This window comes from Schistocerca nitens, chromosome 9 (genome assembly GCF_023898315.1).
Source record: "Schistocerca nitens isolate TAMUIC-IGC-003100 chromosome 9, iqSchNite1.1, whole genome shotgun sequence".
In the NCBI taxonomy this organism is placed as follows: Eukaryota; Metazoa; Arthropoda; class Insecta; order Orthoptera; family Acrididae; genus Schistocerca; species Schistocerca nitens.
The window spans coordinates 210,593,937-210,614,536 of NC_064622.1; the positions used below are offsets into that span (position 1 = coordinate 210,593,937).

Here is a 20,600-nt window from a genome sequence, read left to right on the forward strand (position 1 = left end):
GCCTATGGATTGTCTTTTACACAAAATTTCAAAAATGTATTGCACGTTTAATACGAAGTAACCATTTCGTCGCAAATTCGAGCGAGGACGCTAATATCATCGCTGTTCTGCGCAACAAACCCCTATGAAATAATTAAATAATGGCCAGTAGTGTAATATTATGCGAGCTAAGCGGACTGCAGTGACGCAACTTCGTAACAAAACGTTCTGCATTAGACGCGGAAGAAGATACAAATTTATGGTCAATGTCGTCTGACGCTGCTCGTTTGTAGCCTCCTCTGGGTATGTTTACAAGGGAATGTGGCTGAAACTTGTGCAACAACAGTATCGCGTACAGCTAGCACTAAAAATATACTAAACACCTTAAACATAGCTGCGAATCAGCAACTGTGTAAATCTGAAAAGGGTGAAACAATCAGGCAGTAGCAACTGTTGGCAGATATTTCGAACCTCTTCATATCAAAAAGTTTTCGGTGACAGCATACTTGTCTCTAAATCATTTTGTTCCGTTTTTTAAAATTGTCACCTGTGATTTTTTCCCCCTGTGGTTGCAATCAGATGCGGACCGGACAGAGAGACCACACGTATTCACCCCTCTCGTGGGCAGACAGTGGGCGCTCCGTCCTTAGTCTGAACATCCGCCACTTGTGGCTGTTCGGACTGTGGCCGCTGCACGAATTCTGGCCCTTCTACATGTACACCGCCTGCGGCCTCCTGCTGGGCTTCTGGAATGCCGTGGAAGGGGCACTGGCCGCGTACTTCTCCTGGGGAGACATGGACGACACGACGCTGGTGCTGCTCGCGGGCATCACTCAGGGCTGCGGCGCCCTCAAAATGGTCGTCTTCCTGTACACCAGGCGCCACTTCAGCGCGCTGGTGCGCCGGCTGGACGCCCTCTTGTCGTTGCAGAGCGAGGTCTGCGGCGGCGGCTCTGTGCCGGCGGCCATCCTGCGCGCCTCCCGGAGGCGGGCGCACCAAGCCACGCTGGGCACCCTGCTCCTCATGCTGTCGCAGTGCTTCGTGTGGTTCCCCACACCGCTGGTGGCGCACACGGAAGAGCGCCGGCTGCCGTTCGCGCAGCACCCCTGGGACGGCAACAGACACCACTACGCGCTGTCCTACTTCGCCCAGTGCGCGGCCGGCTTGCTCATGACGCAGATCAGCTTCGGCGTCGACTGCCTCTTCGCGTCGGCCATGATCCTTGTGGCTGCCCAGCTAGAGATCCTAGCCGTGCGCCTCAAGGAGATGGCGGTCGTGTCCAGTATCCCGTGTAAAGGAAAGATCGCATACTTTGAGGAAGGCCTCCTGACGAAAGGCACCGACCAAATGTATAACTCACTGCGCATTTGCATCGAAGATCATCAGAAAATCTTACGGTCAGTTTTCTTCATCTCAGCCTTGCTACGTACTTCATTAACATACTCTTATTTATAAATAGTTTTATTGCGTCCATGCATTTGGTATCTTTTCAAAGTTAATAGAACATCACATGTCATTTACTAGTTACGATAAATAGCAAATGCAACAAATGCAAGAGATTAAGGTAGAGTATAAGTAAAAATAACGAAAATAGTACAAATAATAGTTGGATAGGAACTACCAAGAGGAGCGGAAACACACGGCTAAAAGAGCACAAAAGTCAGCTTCGGCAGAGCATGGTCTTCAGCCAGGAAACCACGAAGTGAAATTTTGTGAAACAGAAATTTTATCTACAACGTTAAATTATTATCCACGACTATGTATAGAAGCCATTGAAATTGATGAGCATGAGGATAATTTTAACAGGAAACAGGAGGCAATGAAACTTAGGGACGTATGGACAGTAGCTCTGCAGTATCGCTAGAGAATCTTTTCTTTTACAAGACGGCACTCGATAGTTAAGTTTGACCTTTAATAAGAAATATCTCTGCTCGTCACGTGTTACTTCGACCACGCCCCCTTTTCAACAATATATATCTCGCTCTCGGACGTCTGACCGGTCAGTCTGCAAGACTCAGCGGAGGAGCGCCTCTGAGGATATCCAGCGCAGTTCTGGACGAAACGTCTGGAACAGAAGTTTCTTGTACAACGACCTCACATCCCTAAAGGTTTACCAGCAGCTATGTTATTCTGTCGTAAAGCCTTCTTACTATACACATTTTGTACTTATTAGAGATAACATTAAACACTGTAGGAAACACAACAAATCCTTAGCTGTCGAACACCGTAAGGTGTCGAAGATGAGTGTCTGTAAGAAGAAACGACTTAGACAAAATTTTCAGTTGCTGTGATGAATGGCAGCTAACTCTAAATGTGGAAAAATGTAACTTAATGCGGATGAGTTGGAACAAAAAATCTTTAAGGTTCGGATACAGTATGAATAGTGTCCTGCTTGAGACAGTGAAGTCGCTTAAATATCTGCGCGTAACGTTGCAAAACGATTTGAAATAGAACGAACATGTAAGAACTGTGGTAGGGAAGGCGATTGGCCGACTTTGGTTTATTGGGAGAATTTAGGAAAACGTGGTTCACACGTAAACGACATCGCATATAGAACTCTGGTGCAACCTGTTCTTGAATATTGCTCAAGTTTTTGGGATCTATACCAGGTCGGACTGAAGAAAGACATGGAAGCAATTCATAGGCGGCCTGCTAGATTTGTTGCCGGTAGGGTCGAGAAATACGTAAGTGTTTTGGCGATGTTTCGGGAACTCAAATAGGAATCCTTGGAGTGTATTCGATCCTATTTTCGAGGAATGCTGTTGAGAAAATTCAGAGAACCGCCATCTGAAGCTGAATGCAGAATGATTTTGCTGCCGCCAACATATACTGCGCGTATGTCGGCGAGGATAAGATACGAAGAATTAGGGTTCTTACTGAGGCCTACAGACAATAGTTTTTCGGTCGCTCTTTTTGCAAGTGGAACAGGGGAGGGAATGACTGATAGCGGACTTGGTATCCTCGTAAACACACCGTACGGTGGCTTGCGGAGTATCTATGTAGATGTTGATGTAGATGTGGATGTGGATAGGCGTGGTTACTGCCACTAGACGTAACCTCCTTTTGACGCGGTTGTCTGCTTCTGTCATCTGCCAGCTACCCTCCTTCCTTTGGCGTAACTAGTGCTTCCTGTTTGATGAACAATCTGTGTTGTAGACTCTTATCTAGGACCGGTCTGCCTTGCATGCACTGTACGCTAGTTAGGCTCATGTCTCCTTACCACGTTGCACGAAGTCTTTATTCTCTATACTGTCATCCCATCTGAATTTCAACAGTTTCCGTACCATTAAGTTTTTAAGGCTTATAATCCTTACGTTCATCTCTACTTTCTGTATGTTTCACACCTGTGAAGAGCTGATGTCCTTATGTACCACTTTTTGAATATTTTTTTAATCCATAGTTTTATACTTTTAATATTACCAGTTCTTTTTTGTATACAACCCACTTTAAGCTTTGTCAGTACTTGTTGCTAAGTCCTTCTAGCATCTGCCTTATTTATCTATTCTACTTTCGATGTAGCAAAATTCATCGCCTTCTTGTCTACTCTTAACATTTAGCCAACCAATGCGCCTAACTTCGCACACACCGTTACCTTAGCTTATATACTGCAATCGTCAGCTAGATATAATAATGAGAACTATAAACTGACGCAACGTACAACGAGAAGATGGTTACAGCAGCTAAATGTATCCGTAACACTTATAGAGCGCTTCATTTTCTCTCTCTAACTTGGAAAGTACTCGTAGCAACCAAGTAAAGATCATGTCGCAGCAATATGCTTCTCAATATAGAAACTGTTCCTTTGTTGCAGGTTTGTCACTCATCTGCAGAACACAATGAGTCCCATGGCAATAATCCAATTCGGAGTCAGTGTTTTAGGCATATGCTTTGCATTATTTCAAGCAACATATGTAAGTTCCTTGTGGTACGTTACCTTAGTAGCACAGTAATTAGGTATATTAGAATTAGTGTTCCAATGGCACTGTATGTTTTCACGAGAGCTTTCGCGAGAATCTTCTGCATGCTACGCATGATGTTACTGGTCCACGATATGTGAAAAGGAAATGTAGTACATTTACTGCAGTTGTTGAATCTATGTAACAGCTGTTTTGGTAACGTGGTCCAAGATTACACTGAGTGCATGGAAAAGAGATCTTACCACTTAATGTCTCCATTTCTCATGCAAAAATAAGAAGGAAATCATAACCAGCCTCATTTGCCAAACGGACAATCAGCGACTAATACTCAAGATATCTACTGTAAATTCATTGGTCATTCCACGTGGCATTCAGTGTGTTTATCGGATTGCTCAGAACATCTCACACAAAGTATTCGTAGTGTGTACCTCGCAACTGAAGACAGGAGACAGTCTGCTGTCACAGTGTGTTCCGGACCCTCCCAAATAATTTAAACGAATTTTTGAGCGTACATTTTCACGTATTTCCCCAAGTCACACAGCAAGAGACAATTCGTCACTCATAGGTATCGCGTGAATTGTGAGCATCACGTAACCCACAAAAAGAAATGAGACGAGGTTATATGAAATGATAGGGCAATTCTAGGAATTGTTTAATTGTCACATACTGTATCTACTGCCCAGGGTAACATGTATTAAAGTGCGTCTGGGCGTTCAAACACACTGAAACGTTCAGGCTTTCATCCATGCTGTCACGCCAAATCTGTGAAGAGAGAATTAAAATGCTGTCGTAATTGAGACAGTAGCAATCTCGACTACGAAACTAGTAACTTCTGGTTTCAAGTGGTATAGGTTCCTCCTTTTATATTTACAAGAAGAATCCGATACTTAGGAGCTACCCATTATTTTCCAGATATGTTCCATAAATGCCATATGCAAGTTTCCGCATATTACATGGACATGTCTCATAGTTCATAAATGGATCAAGTCATCACACAAAGTGTAAATCATGTACATTTCTTATAGTTGATAAATGGATCAACTTATTGAGAAAAGTACATAAATGTAAGCGTAATTTACATCAAACTAGTAGATTTTTTCATTTACTCATAAACGGTAGCAAATGCGGATTCCCTCGACAAAAGATGCACTTTTCATAATAAGAACCAGGAGAAGAGTGATAATAACTCTTGTTAACATCAGTACTGAAGCTTTTCACGCAGGCTGTCGGGAATGACACTATGTTACCTGCATTACCTCGAAAATACCGTATTCGACAAGAGGGATGGAAGGATGAAGTTCACGAACCTCGTCTCCATGTGGCACGCTTTGTACCCAGTGACTGTATATTGTTACAAGGAAGGATATTATTACAGCAATTAGTCGCAATCCCTTTGATTTATTATTGTTCTTGCATATCCAGATTTCGACTATAAACAGCCATCTTCAACGTATCTGAGTGTTACAACTGAGAAAAAGTTGCAATGTGCAGTTCTACTTTGGGAACCATCAAAAGTGACTAGTGTTAGACATTTATAGAAAATGTACAATGATGTTACACCCGGATGATAAAAATATTTATTTGATAGACAACGGTTCAGTTACAAACTGAACTGAAATCAGTTCGATGTAACTACGGCACAGGTGTACTCATTGCGCTTTTATTCTGCACATCCTTGCCTGTTGACCAGGCAGGCAAGCTACCACACGTTAGCAGCATCGCGGGCAGCTTGCCTTACCCCGATCCAAGCCAAGCTATGCCCAACCCAAGCAGGGTTACAGGAGTCTTGCTCGCCTGCCGTCTTTCCGCTGTGCTACGTTACGTAGCAATTTATTTTGTAAGCTGTTATTGTAGTGGTATGAGCAGAGTTCGGATGTTGGTGAAAATACCCGAGTATCATAAGCCTTGGTTCGTATTGAGAGCTTATTTAGTTATTACGACGCGAACAGTTTTTCTCTATAATTTAATCATGTTGTACTAGTATTGGCTAGACTTAACTCAGTTTGTAACTGAACCGTTCAGGTCACTTTGCCAACAGCTGTAAACTTTTTTTTTTTTTTTCGAACGCAACCAGTTTGGGCAATTTATTTTGTCATCTTCAAGCCCTATACGCTTTTCTCGAATCAACAATTTATCGTATAGCGCCATAAAACTGGATACCGTGAATCCCAATCATCGTGCAACTGATTCATATGAAAGCATGACTCGCCGGCCGGTGTGGCCGTGCGGTTCTAGGCCCTACAGTCTGGAACCGAGCGACCGCTACGGTCGCAGGTTCGAATCCTGCCTCGGGCATGGATGTGTGTGATGTGCTTAGGTTAGTTAGGTTTAAGTAGTTCTAAGTTCTAGGGGACTGATGACCTCAGAAGTTAAGTCCCATAGTGCTCAGAGCCATTTGAACCATTTGAACCAAAGCGTGACTCCAACTGGGGTCAGGCTGAGTGGCTAATAGAAAACAAAAGAGAGAATATTGTCAACAATCACAATATGAAAATTAGTATCCTAAAACGACTCCAGAAATTATACGCCAATAATGTAGTTAATTTTAGTAGTCACAAATTTTTCGACAGTGTAGTTAATATGACTGATATTATCTTCACTAAGGAGGAACTTGAGCTGTTACAAAAAGGCAATAAGTATGCAGTAAACAGATCAATACATAGAAGGACATAAAATCGTTGATTGTAGGGAATAAAAGTGCTTTAAAGTACCGAAGGGTCAGCAAACCACATCAAGTTTTGCTGGGTAATAATGTGGCTGAAGCTATATACATATTTAAAAAGAAGCCCAGTTGGAGTCACGCTTTCGTATGAATCAGTTGCACGATGATTGGGATTCCCGGTATCCAGTTTTATGGCGCTATACGATAAACTTGTTGATTCGAGAAAAGCGAATGGGGACTGAATATGGCAAAATGAACTGCCAAAACTGGTTGCGTTCGAAATAAAATTAAATATCCTAAACTACTCGGCTTCTGGTAAGATTTATTGAATTGAAAAATGTGTACTAGCCGGTATCCCCTGGCAATAATCGACCTACAGAGACCTAATAGATGTGTTCTGTAGTAATCAGAACTATGACTGTAAGCTGATATCCTTCGCATTTAAGTGCCTGAAGACGCCTACTATACTGAAACGCCAACTAAAGTATCTTCTTGAAGTCTACTTTCTGTATCTTTATTGTGTTGCAGCCAAATATGATCCCCGTTACATCAATTTTGAATTACGTTTCCAAGTATGTGTACCGCAATTGGCTATATTCATTCCAACTGGCCAAAATAGTTCATTCTCAGTTCTCAAATTGCATTTTAGCGAACCCGAAGTTAGTTTTTCATTTTATATTAAGATGAAAAGTACATGTCTGATAAATAACATTTTGTTTCATACTAAGGTTTCGTCGTACTGCGTTGCATGCCACGATAACATGGTTTTTAATGTTCCGTGAGCCATATTTTTCTTCCTATTCCAATCAATGTTTCCCCTAAAATTAGAAATCCTATGTTCTGTTAAATGGCCTCAAAACCTCAGCACATATTTACACATACTTGTGAGCCACTAAGTCTTTGTCCTGTTCCAAAATATTTATAGAGCAAAAAAAACTGCTGGTCAAATTTATAAACATTTCGCAACATACTCGAGATTCCCGAATGAATGTTTAGTAACCCTTTACACACTTTGCATTGCGATACACCCACCGATTTATTTCGTGCTGCGTCATAAACACACAACAACTCTTAGTCTCGTGACTGCTATAACTGCCCCAATTCTTAATTTCTCCTCAGTCTCCTTTAATTTTGGGTTGTTCATTTCGCTGCTCCCACCTTTATGATAAATAAACTGCAATGAAACTACCTATGCAAACATATACCTGGCTAGTCAAGCTGCATTTACAGAGCAGCCCGTTTTCAGGTACAGTAGGCTGAACCGATCCCGTGAAGCTTGCCAAGCTAGCGGAAACCACAGGTGGTCCGCTTTAACCACTGTGCTACAGTACAAGTGTACTCTTGTGTCTCCGTTGCACAAGTTAAGCTGCTTTAATGTTTCCTAAGGAGAGAGGGACGGGCGAGCTGGGAGGAGAATTTATACACCTCTGAACCTCGCCACCAGCACTCACGTCCGACTATTATTTGACAAATCTACACAATCATCGTTGTATAGGAATAGCATGTTCGATAGATTCCGACCACCTGCCTGAGATTTATTTACAGGAGACGGTGGATGATATTGATGATAACATGACAGACGGCCGTACATCAAAATTTATGCGCTGGTTGAGGTAGCGGGTATCCGTTATGGTTATGTACACAAATGTTTGAAGTAAGCTCTGCCCTATTTGTCGTCTCCAGACCAAGCGGTACGGAGAAAAGACGTTTTAAACCACGATTCTGAAATCTGAAGTATAGCCCAAAAAACTGATTTTGTAATTTGACTATGGATAATACGTGGATCCATCATACGTACCCTGAGCCTAACTTATTAAGAAGTAGCTTGGCGAAGGTAAGAATGTACCGAAAGAAAGAGATAATGGAATTGTGATGGTGACTGCTTCTTACGACTCAAAGAGTATAATCGTTGTGGATCTGCATCGTCCATCATTAACCATAATGATAAGGGTAGAGCAATGATTTTCTCCTATTATGAAACATAAGTGCACTGATGATTTATTGTCGATGCACAATACTTAGATCGGACACGTTTCCAATAGGAATATAAGTTTGAATTTCGTAGAGCAATACAAAAACACTAATATATGTAATTCTGTAGGCTTGCACGGCCATAGTCAGTTTATGCAAAAAAATTTCTCGACATTGTATCGTGTCATATAGTAAAAGACTATTATTGATTTAGGCAACGTTTATACCACTGTTTATAGTGATCTTCTTCTCTGTCTACTGATACAGCTGTCTAGAATAAAGCTGTTTGTAGTGACTGTTGTCTTAATATACAATCAAATTTACAAGTGGGTAATCACATGAAAAGTGCAGAAAGAGCGTTCGGCTAGGGCATCCATTTGAAAAACGAACAGGTACATCGAGACTACTCAGTGGATTACTGGCGATCTTTCATGCGCCGGAATTGACGAGACTGCCACAAGTCAACATCTGTAATAACATTGAATCTCTAAACTATCGCAAAGTCTATGCTCGAGGGATACTTCGTCAAAAGATGTACTAAATAAAGGGGAACATTTGGAAATATCGAAGTCACATTTCAGACTTTTCTAAGAGGACGGTCACTTTGTCAGTCACATTGTAACCTTTGATGAAACAAACCACAGAGAAAGCAGCTGACCTTGGAGTGGTGGCATATATCTTGTACCACAGCAAGGAAATCTAACGCCAAGATGTAGCTCGAAACTTGATCAGATGAGGATCGGCTGGATTATTAAAAGTCAAACAGTAATAGTGACAGCTACTGTGAGAAGCTGCGAAGTTCGAACCAGCAAAGCAAAACGATGAGGACAGGGAAGCTTTGAAAAGATGTGCTTTTGTTTCAGGATAATGCCCCGCCATCGTACAACTGGTTTAGAGCTGCTGTAGCACCAATCGCTCAGTACTGACCTACCTTCAAATGATTTTCATCAATTTGGTCATACCTGTGTGTAGCCAAGTTTCCGTCGGATGACGAGACGCAGATGATGCAAATGTGATTGTGTGTGATGATAGGAAGTTGCTTTCAGAACGGAATTGGGAACATTCCCAAGAAAAACACCAACTGCGTACTTTTCCCAATAAAATAGTATCTTTTAGAAAATTCCCATTTCTTTATGACTTGTACCAAATGTCGACAAAGATCTGACTTGCGAGAAAAGACAAGCTTCTTCAATACTCTGTACTACAAATACTCTGAAGTAATTTAGTTAACATTTCTGGAGCTTTCATTGCTTTCTTTTGCAGAGCAAGGACTTCAGCTCAGCACTGAAGTGTACATCTTTTCTTCCCATTCCGTGTACACAAGTCTACCTCTACTGCTGGGCAGCTAACGAGGTAACTATACAAGTGAGTACCACGTCGAAACAAGAAAACGAAATTTACCTTGTTTTAGGTGTCCTCCTCTTGTTTACAATATTTTTGTCAACGATAAGATTCTCTGATGACATTCCAATCATCTAATCGTCTGTTAAAGTGGAGGTGGTTGGCTCTGAGCACTGTGGCACTTAACTTCTGAGGTCATCATTCCCCTAGAACTTAGAACTAGTTAAACCTAACTAACCTAAGGACATCACACATCCATGTCCGAGGCAGGATTCGAACCTGCGACCGTAGCGAACGCGCGGTTCCAGACTGTAGCGCCTAGAACCGCTCTGCCACCTCGGCCGGCAATGTGGAGGTGGATTGCAGGTTCTTTTGAAAGGGTGAGTAGTGTAATGAGTGCATAATACGAATTGAGAATAAGCCATAGAAGTACAAAAGTAATGAAGAATGGTAGAAATCAGAGGATCGAGAATCTTAATATTGAAATTGGTAACCAGGAAGTAGACGATGTTAAGGGGGGTAGGACGTCAAACGGGCCGACTTGGAGCAGGAGAGGCACCACACGACATTTTAATTTCCACTGTCTATACATCTACAAATAAATTCATAAAACTTTGTCAACACGACCAGGAAGGATTCAGGATTCAAACGCATAGCAATGTAAGTTCAAAAGTATTACAAAATAATTTTTTTTACGTGTGAAATTTCATAATTTTTTCATTTACTATTGGCAGCATTCGTTGCTATAGGTACACTTTTCTTCACAAGTAAGAGAGATTCTTCGATGAATTTTGCACAGCATACAAACCATACTTACAGGTGTATGAAACTCCAGAATTTATTTGATTAATGAAAAATGAATGAGCTGTTACATTTTAAATTTCATGTTTAGAAAAAAGTAAAATTTTATGGTTAATTATCTAAATTTTTAACACAGTTTTTAATAGATTTGGAAAATTCTAGAGTTTCATACACCGGTAAGTATGGTTTCTATGCTTTGCGAAATTCATCGAAAAATCTCCCTTACTTATGAAGAAAAGTGTACCTATAGCAACGAATGCAGCCAATAGTAAATGAAAAAGCGATGACATTTCACATGTAAAAAAATATATTTTGTTATAGTTTTGAACTTCCACTGCTATAAGCGTGAATCCTGAACCCTTCGTGGTCATCCTGACAAAGTTTTATGAATTTATTTGTAAAAGTATAGACAGTGGAAATTAAAATGTCATGTTGTGCCTCTCCTGATCCAAGTCGGCCAGTTTGACGTACTACCCTCCTTAAGAAATTCTAAAATCTTAAAAGCAATATAAAACATAACGTATGAAGCAAAGAGGGCATATAAATTAGACTCTCACAGGCAAAAAGTATGCTAGTATCAAGCATACATCTCAATTCGATAAAAAAAGTTTCTGAGAATGTACGTCAGTAGCTTCTCAATTTACCGTTGCAAATCGTAAAAGAAGGTCTCAAAACATTTACATATGTGATGCTATAGAAGGATGTTGAAATATAGGTGGAATTATATGGTAAGGAGTGAGGACGTTGTCTGCAGAGTCGTTAAAGAAATGAACAAATTGAAAACATTACAAGATGATGAAACAGAGTGGTGTTAAAACATAAGGGAATAACTTCCGTAGTATCAGAGGGAACTGTATCGAGTAGAAGCTGTAGAGGAAGACAGAAGGTGAAGCAGTGCTACTCTTGGACGTATGGGACGAAGAGATTGGCGAGAGATAGATGAGTCCATGGTGGGCTGCATTAAACCAGCTTGAAGGCCGATGACTCAAAAAAAAGTCACTCGTAGCGTTAACTTGGATCTGAAATGTCTTGGTTTCGTAGCTCTACTTCAGTGCTCACCATCTGCGATTTTCTTACAAATTTTAAATTTTGACTTGCAGCTTCTATTTCATACGTGTCCAACCTATTTTACAACATGAGTAAAGTACTAGACATGTGTATTAGAAAGAACCAGAGGCCTAGTTCAGTCACTAAGCTACGGTTAGTACAACCACAGTATCCCCCCTACAATTTCTCAAAGTCTGTAAAGGGAATTTAGATATACCCGGTATATTTCACTGGTTTCCGGAATAAAATGCGTAAAAACGGAGAACAGGCAGTCTTCCCTCAACTTCCAAGGCTTCCGAACCCGTAAAGAATTCATCAACATGGCACCTTTATACAGGTCCTGGTGGTCCAGGGGGCTGACGTGTAGCTGTCTATTTGAAAAGTGCTTAATGACCTCTCCAACGTGCTCCAGAAAAACAGAGCCATCGCCCACCTCGGGTGCAATTTAAAATCTCTGCTAAAAACACTACGGTCGGCAGAAGAAAGAGGCATTTTAAAAGTCACCCTATATCTTTAGCTCCACACAAGGCCGTCGGGATGTCAAATTCCGTTGTCTTTTTATGACCGACTTTATTTTGCAAGTGTACCCCCACATACATAAGCTTTCAGCTTCATACAATGACTTGGTCTAAATGGTATGCGTCATCTTGGCGGTAATTAGTTACTTTTAACACAGCTATGTGTCAACTCAGGGAAAAAATATTTATCCACCAATCGCCTCTCAAATACGACCGAAGCGTTTATAAAATTTATATGCGAATAAGTACACTAATTAGAAACTAAACTCCCTGAATTATACTTTAGGCCAGAGTATTTCTTTAATTGAGAGAATTGTGAATTTCTGCAGTAACGCCGTTTCCTCTTGATAAATAATTTTTCACTTGATAGTGGCGTAAGGACTAAAACTTGTTATATTAATAGCGATGGGTTGTAAGTGAGAAAATATATGCTCATCTGACAGGGATTTGCTTTTCCTGTATCTTTGTCTTAAGAGGAAGACGCGAATCACTGAATTCATTTATTTTTACTGTCGCAATGTTGTGCGAACCCATTTATAATCTCTCTTATTATGAAGCCAAACAATGTTAACTCCCTCTGACAGATCACGCAACGGATAAGATACAATTATGAAATGGAAATATTCTTTCTTTTTTCGGGAATAAGTGTAATGGTTGTATCAGGATAGACGCCTTGTGCACAGAAGGATATTAAACTGAAGCATGTGCATAAATAGTGTGGCTATTTATTACCATAAACATATACCGCCCCTTCAAAATACACTATAACTATTCCAAGACTCCGGGAGACTCCAGGAAGCGAACAGTTCAGCATCAAAATTCGATTAACTATACATACAGGGAAACCTACGGGAGTTTCTGTTCATACACAACAATGTAATAAAGCGATAAAGCTGAAAGGAGGGTTACAGTATGATTGTTAAGTGAAGAGTCTCCGTGACAAAGTATGTTAAATTCATTACATTCCTACTCATAAATATTTCTCTACGCTTAAATAGGTTCGTTTCACTCGTAATTGCTAGCAGAGTTGAAGCCAAGTATCTCCCACTAACACATCTTTAATTTAATTTCATCGCCTCAGACATAGGGATGGTCACATGAGAAAAAGGAATTGAACTCGAAAGTTGGCTGACAGGAATACACTCACCATATTTGTAATCGTTTGTTCTAACGATCCTCTATCTTTCGCAATGGAGCGAATACACTTTCATGTTGTGCGGATTTCACTGCACATGTCTGCATGTTCACATAATGTATCGTTTCAGTCCACCAAATAAAGCGCTATGAAACCACAAAAAAAGCTATTGCACACGTTATAGAAAAATCTCTGAAGGCCCTTGATGTAATGAACACTTTGGGTCTCCAAGACTTTAAAAAAAAAAAAAATGGTTGAAATGGCTCTGAGCACTATGGGATTTAACATCTATGGTCATCAGACCCCTAGAACTGAGAACTACTTAAACCTAACTAACCCAAGACTTTAGAACATATGGAGAAAAGCACAAACTGTTATCACTCACAGATCATGAAACACATTGGTATCAGAAAACTACTACAAATTTTATTACTCCACTGGTTTTATACTTTGCGAAATTATGTGCATTAATGAGAAAGTTGAGAGTAAAAAGTTAAGTGTCTACTAATAGATGTTGTGAAGACACATCGTCAGATCCGAATGAAAGACAAAGTTCAATTAGAAATTCACAAATCACAGCTGGATCTTGCTGAACTATTTTAGAAGTTTGGATCAAATTATTCCTCACAAAGAACACCCGAGATTTTCTCAGGCTGTGTTCCGAGGAATGAGTGTACCTGTAGTTCAGCAGCTGGTACAAGTAGTTCCGGCTTCTGTGGCCGAGCGGTTCTAGGTGCTTCAGTCTAGAATCGCGTGACCAAGACAGTCGCAGGTTCGAATCCTGCCTCGGGCATGGATGTGTGTGATGTCCTTAGGTTAGTTAGGTATAAGTAGTTCTAGGGGACTGATGACCTCAGATTTTAAGCCCCATTGTGCTCAGAGCCATTTGAACTGTTTGAACTAACGTAGTCGGCAGGCAACACACCAGTACGATTTAATCTTTTGCTTGAGATTTACGATGTATGAATGTATAAAAACAGTGACATATTGAAGTAACAGTTGGGAAACTGCGTATTTGCGCTCCTGGCGAAGTTCAAGTGGGAGCACTATCACATATTGTTGAGTACGTCACTAGACACAGAAGACAACAGTGGCTGTTTCGCATCAACAAGACTAACGTACCATTTTTGCTTTTCTGTCCTGCTCACATATCCTGGTTCCGAAGAAACAGCATAGAAGTCAGTTAGATGGACTATATAGAAAGAGAAGCAGTCTCGGATACGCTTCAGTGGCCACTGAAGGGAATGTGCACTAAAGTGCCATTATCGTAAGAGAATTAAGAATGATTTACGCACAGAATTCAGAAATGATAGGTATGACAGGCCTATTAAAGCCTTCTTTACAGTGGGTCATTGGAAATACTGCCATTGAAAAGCTGAACTCAATTGTTGGATGTTACAGAAAATTCCAATTTCATTCACGCTGACATTCCTTGAATCGTGTTAGGAGTTGGTAGAATTATATTGTCTGACTTCTTTATTAATTGGAATAAATGATAGTTCCATTCGTAAAAGCATGTATTACTGATTTGAAACTGATCTCTAGTAACTATTTTCATGTTATTTCAGTCATTGCGTTTCTCTGTTTCATCGGTGAAGTCTCCCAGAGAACGTTTTCATGGTAGATGGGTGAGCAGTGCTAAGAGACTTGGGATAAGAATGCACTGGAGTGACTTTATTTTATTTCACTATCAGCAACTACTTCCCTTTCGCTACCATCGTGTAAGTAGTTTTTCTAAGTGGGGATGAGTGGGAGAATGGTAGTGAACACGCAGGGGGGCAGTTAGAGAGACGCATTCCGTCTTAGGAGTTGTATCAACGCCCTTTGAGACCCCGCTATAGATAAGCATCACCACAGCCACCTATCTTGGCTGTGTTTCCCGTTGTTTCATGTGTACGTTAGCTAAATTCATGTTGTCTTCAAATGGAAGTAAAATATTGGAAGAAACTTCTGGAATCTCGTTCTCCAGATAGTGCTGTTACAAATGCGAGAGATAGTGTTAGTCGGTATTAGCGTTTTGTTTCGTGTGGATGTGAAATTTTTTGGGTGGTGTGCCTAAGTTATGCAAATCATTCGCAAGTCAATACGGCTCAGTATGTCAGCCCTGACTACATAATGTACAGTTCTTGCTCGTAAACTTGCAGGTCATGCAGATAGACTACTGTTGTCCACAGGCGGAGGCAGTATCACTGGCTGCCTACAGCTCCTCATGGGTGGAGACCAGTCCCCGTTTCAAGCTCGCCTTGAGGATTCTCGTCAGTCGTGCCCAAAAGCCGTTGATTCTCACCGCTGGGTATCTGTACCGCATCGACAAAGAAGCCTTTCTTTCGGTATGTGCGTAACTACCTCCCAAAGCTCTGTAGTAGCTATTAATTGTAGATTAGTGATGAAACAGATTAGTGGCAGCACTGTCAGGTCAATGCATGGTTCATTGACTTGCATACGATAGATTTTCAGTCAGCTGTGCAAGGTCTCTCCTTTGACGTTCAGCTGGTCCTTTAGTAGACGATACATGCGTTGCCGTGCCGAGAGAGGAACTCGTCACCGCTGCGAGTGAAGTGAAGTTGATATGCGCATAACCAGACCCCTAGCGGGTCTGTGTGGTTGGGTACTGAGATAATTTGTTATACACTGTAGGAAGAGATTTGACCCTAAAAGGTACAGAATTTAGCTAGAATTTCGCTTTCCATTTTAGTGGAATATATGGAAGTTGGGTGAAGTAAACTAAATAAAGAATTTGTATGTTAACTTGGCAATTTTACTCAATTCTTGACTATTAAATTCGTACAATATTTCATTGGTTTTGAATAAATAGTTCTATAAGTGAATGATTTGTATTAGAAATGAACCATTTACTTTATTTGATGGTGTTAGTAATTATATGCTGATGGATATTCATATACACTGGTTAACCCACAACATCAGGCAAGAAGAAAGGAAGATTATGGTTTAATGTTCAGTGTACGTCGACATCGTTGCATATTAAGGATGTGTCCCATGCAATTTACAGAGGGATGCCTCCCCAAAGCAAAGCGAAAGGCAAGATAAATCCAAGTCTAGATAGCACCAAGGGGATTGACACACATTGCTCCAGAATTCTTATTCAGAGCCGTAATTTCTGCATCACTTAGGAGACTAATCACATTAAGGACTTCACCTTTCCACCGGAAACACTGATGCTGTACGCAGCGTACCACTCAGTCATGGGTTATCAAGTAATCTTCTCTACAACAGAGCCCTTGGGTTCAATGAAACAAATCATATCATAAAATCACTCATAAAATAAATCAGTAAATGGATCACGAAGAGCACCTAAGACGTCTGTAGCAAAATGAGAACGTCGCATAAAAAATCATAACTCGGAAGAGACAAATCCATACCAAAAGCATATAGAATGGTGATTGTATCCGATGAGTCTGACAAGGATACGTCAGCCGAAGCCATGGTACTTGAACTGTGTTAAACGGAACCGAAAACTTCCTCCGTTCCTCCCTTTTGTCGGTGATCAGTCTTCTCAAGAAATGGCTCTGAATACTATGGGACTTAACATCTATGGTCATCAGTCCCCTAGAACTTAGAACTACTTAAACCTAACTAAGGACATCACACAACACCCAGTAATCACGAGGCAGAGAAAATCCCTGACCCCGCCGGGAATCGAACCCAGGAACCCGGGCGCGGGAAACGAGAACGCTACCGCACGACCACGAGCTGCGGACTCAGTCTTCTCATTGGCATCATGTGGGACGCTACTATTTCCCTCCCTGTGCCATTCTCTTTATCTCAGAGCAGCGACATTATCAGCTACTTTGTATTCTCAGCAATCGTAATCCGAGTTATAATATTTTCTGGTACTTTTGATATTACTCTATATTCTTTTCTTTTCACAGTACCGACCCCGACTATCCCTAGATCCAGCCTTGGCAGCCTCTTCCACTTTCAAACGACTACCTTTCCACTCTAAGACTCTCAGAACGTTACTCTTTCATTGGTTATTGAACCTTCTTCTCATTGCTACCTCTCCCTACACAGTCCCCTCTTAGAGGTCAGAATTAATACGGAATCTTTTGGCAGTGGGAAGATCACCATAAGACTTTTTCAGCTGCAGGTCACATATCATGTGAATGAGTATTATGGTCTTTAATGCACTTTCTTTCATTGCCTGTCTTCTGCACCTTCATGCAGTTAATCATTACTGATTCTTCCGCTTTAGGTGCAGTTTCTCACCCAAGAGTAACGGGATGTCCCAACTTCTGTGTACTCCTCTGCCCTCTCTTGACAAGGTCGTTGGCAACACGAAGGTGACTCTTTGTATCAGGGGTCTTCCGCTGCCACTGCTGATGATTTTTACCCAAAATTTAAGGATTAGCTGGGAACTGACACGGAACCGAAGACGCTTTGATCTGAAATAGTAGGCGGTACCCGTTGACCGCTAAATTACTTTCTACTGAAATTTGTTACTAAATAAATCTTCTTGACTTGTAAACTAAATTGTCAAATATTCCAAATTTTCAGCGTTATTTCATTATACTACACGTAAACTACCAGATTACTACAATAATTTACTCACTTAAGACTCATTTACCTTATTTCCATTACTAAGTGTTACATATAATTTTTTCCTGCCGAATCTTACAAGGATGCAAAACGAACTCTTAACAACTACTGGTATTCCTGGACTCATAAATCAAGCCAATACGTTGTATGCACATGAATTTAAAGGATCTACTACAGCTTCACTGAAGTTAATAACTTCCAGAAATTATACGAAAATGTCGTTCATAACTCCATTTGTAACACAAAGAAGTGCATGATTTTAGACATGTTTGACATTTTGCGATTCGAAAGAACAGCATTTGCCGTTCCTCAGGTTCTATGAATAGATACAGCAAAATAGAAAAATTTTCTTTGTATTCCTTATTGAGATTAAGCAAACCAGAAACCTATACTTACAGAGGAATAGAAAAACAATTAAAATCGCTCAAAAGAGGAAAGGCCCCTGGACCTGATGGGATACCAGTTCGTTTTCACACAGAGTACGTGAAGGAACTTGCCCCTCTTCTTGCAGCGGTATTCTATAGGTCTCTAGAAGAGCGTAGCGTTCCAAAGTATTGAAAAAGGGCACAGGTCATCACCGTTTCCAAGAAGGGATGTCGAACAGATGTGCAGATCCATAGACCTATATCTCTAACGTCGATCAGTTGTAGAGCTTTGGAACACATATTATGCTCGATTATAATGACTTTTCTGGTGACTAGAAATCTACTCTGTAGGAATCAGCACGGGTTTCGAAAAAGACGATCGTGTGAAACCCAGCTCGCGCTATTCGTCCTCGAGACTCAGAGGGCCATAGACACCGGTTCCCAGGTGGAGGCCGTGTTTCTTGACTTCCGCAAGGCGTTCGATACAGTTCCCCACAGTCGTTTAATGAACAAAGTGAGAGCATATGGACTATCACCAATTGCGTGATTGGATTGAAGAGTTCCTAGATAACAGAACGCAGCATGTCATTCTCAATGGAGAGAATTCTTCCGAAGTAAGAGTGATTTCAGGTGTGCCGCAGGTGAATGTCGTTGGACCCTTGCTATTCACAATAAACATAAATGACCTTGTGGATGACATCGGAAGATCACTGAGGCTTTTTGCGGATGATGCTGTGTTACATCGAGAGGTTGTAGCAATGGAAAATTGTACTGAAGTGCAGGAGCATCTGCAGCGAATTGACGCACGGTGCAGAGAATGGCAATTGAATCTCAATGTAGACAAGTGTAATGTGCTGCGAATATATAGAAAGAAAGATCTCTTATCGTTTAGCTGCAATATAGCAGGTCAGCAACTGGAAGCAGTTAATTCCATAAATTATCTGGGAGTACGCATTAGGAGTGATTTAAAATGGAATGATCATATAAAGTTGATCGTCGGTAGGCCGGCCGGTGTGGCCGTGCGGTTCTAAGCGCTTCAGTTTGGAACCGCGTGACCGCTACGGTCGCAGATTCGAATCCTGCCTCGGGAATGGATGTGTGTGATGTCCTTAGGTTAGTTACGTTTAAGTAGTTCTAAGTTCTAGGGGACTGATGACCTCAGAAGTTAAGTCCCATAGTGCTCAGAGCCATTTGAACCATTGTTTTTCTTTTTCTTTTTTTTTTTTGATCGTCGGTAAAGCAGAGGCCAGACTGAGATTCATTGGAAGAATCCTAAGGAAATGCAATCCGAAAACAAAGGTAGTAGGTTACAGTACGCTTGTTCGCCCAGTGCTTGAATACTGCTTAGCGGAGTGGGATCCATACCAGATAGGGTTGATAGAAGAGATAGAGACGATCCAACCGAGAGCAGCGCGCTTCGTTCCAGGATCATTTAGTAATCGCGAAAGCGTTACGGAGATGATAGGTAAACTCCAGTGGAAGACTCTGCAGGAGAGACGCTCAGTAGCTCAGTACGGGCTTTTGTTGAAGTTTCGAGAACATACCTTCAGCGAGGAGTCCAGCAGTATATTGCTCCCACCTACGTATATCTCGCGAAGAGACCATGAGGATAAAATCAGAGAGATTTGAGCCCACACAGAGGCATACCGACAATCCTTCTTTCCACGAACAATACGAGACAGGGAAAGAAGGGAGAACCGATAGAGGTACTTAAGGTACCCTCCGCCACACACCATCAGGCGGCTTGCGGAGTATGGATGTAAATGTAGATGTAGATGTAGATGTAGATTTTAGCTGACAGATTTAATCATAATTGAGTTTATGCTGACTGATGTTGTAATTCATTAACTAGTGATTTGTTTGAATTAAGAGTACATTGTTAAATGCTTTTGGGATCTACGTAATTACTGAAGATTCTAATATTTCTCAACATTTGTTTCAGCTTGTGAATGCTTCATATTCTTACTATGCTTTACTGAGCCAAACAACCAGCCGGTAAACCCAAAGCATGCCCAGAAATCTCGACTACAGTGTTTTTTGATAATGAAATTCAGTCCATTTTTCTATTCTGTAACAGTCTTTTGTTATGCAGCAAACCTACATTAGGCTATATTTACTACTAAACATTTAATATTGTAATCATAGAAGAAAATATACCTGCACAATAATCTTATATTGGTACAGAAATTTGTCACATGTGCTGTTATGAAAGTAAAGGAAATGTTCAATTAATAAAATATGAAATAAATATTATTAAATACAAAACACAGGAACTACCATTAACTTAAATATTAGTTTATTTCAAGT

At 40.9% G+C, this 20,600-nt stretch overlaps 2 protein-coding genes across 2 annotated transcripts; both read left to right on the top strand.

Annotated features, from left to right (window-relative positions):
- Positions 1-558: 558 nt before the first annotated feature.
- Positions 559-1,274, top strand: LOC126204121 (uncharacterized). The gene is made up of 2 exons (XM_049938535.1): positions 559-1,230; positions 1,263-1,274. Exons 1-2 carry the CDS (start codon positions 559-561, stop codon positions 1,272-1,274), a joined length of 684 nt encoding a protein of 227 aa, XP_049794492.1.
- On the top strand, positions 1,252-20,347 carry LOC126203724 (odorant receptor Or2-like). The gene is made up of 5 exons (XM_049938097.1): positions 1,252-1,376; positions 3,791-3,890; positions 9,793-9,894; positions 15,546-15,701; positions 20,236-20,347. The coding sequence occupies exons 1-5, from the start codon at positions 1,327-1,329 to the stop codon at positions 20,290-20,292; spliced, it is 465 nt and encodes a 154-aa protein (XP_049794054.1). The 5' UTR covers positions 1,252-1,326; the 3' UTR covers positions 20,293-20,347.
- Positions 20,348-20,600: the final 253 nt, after the last annotated feature.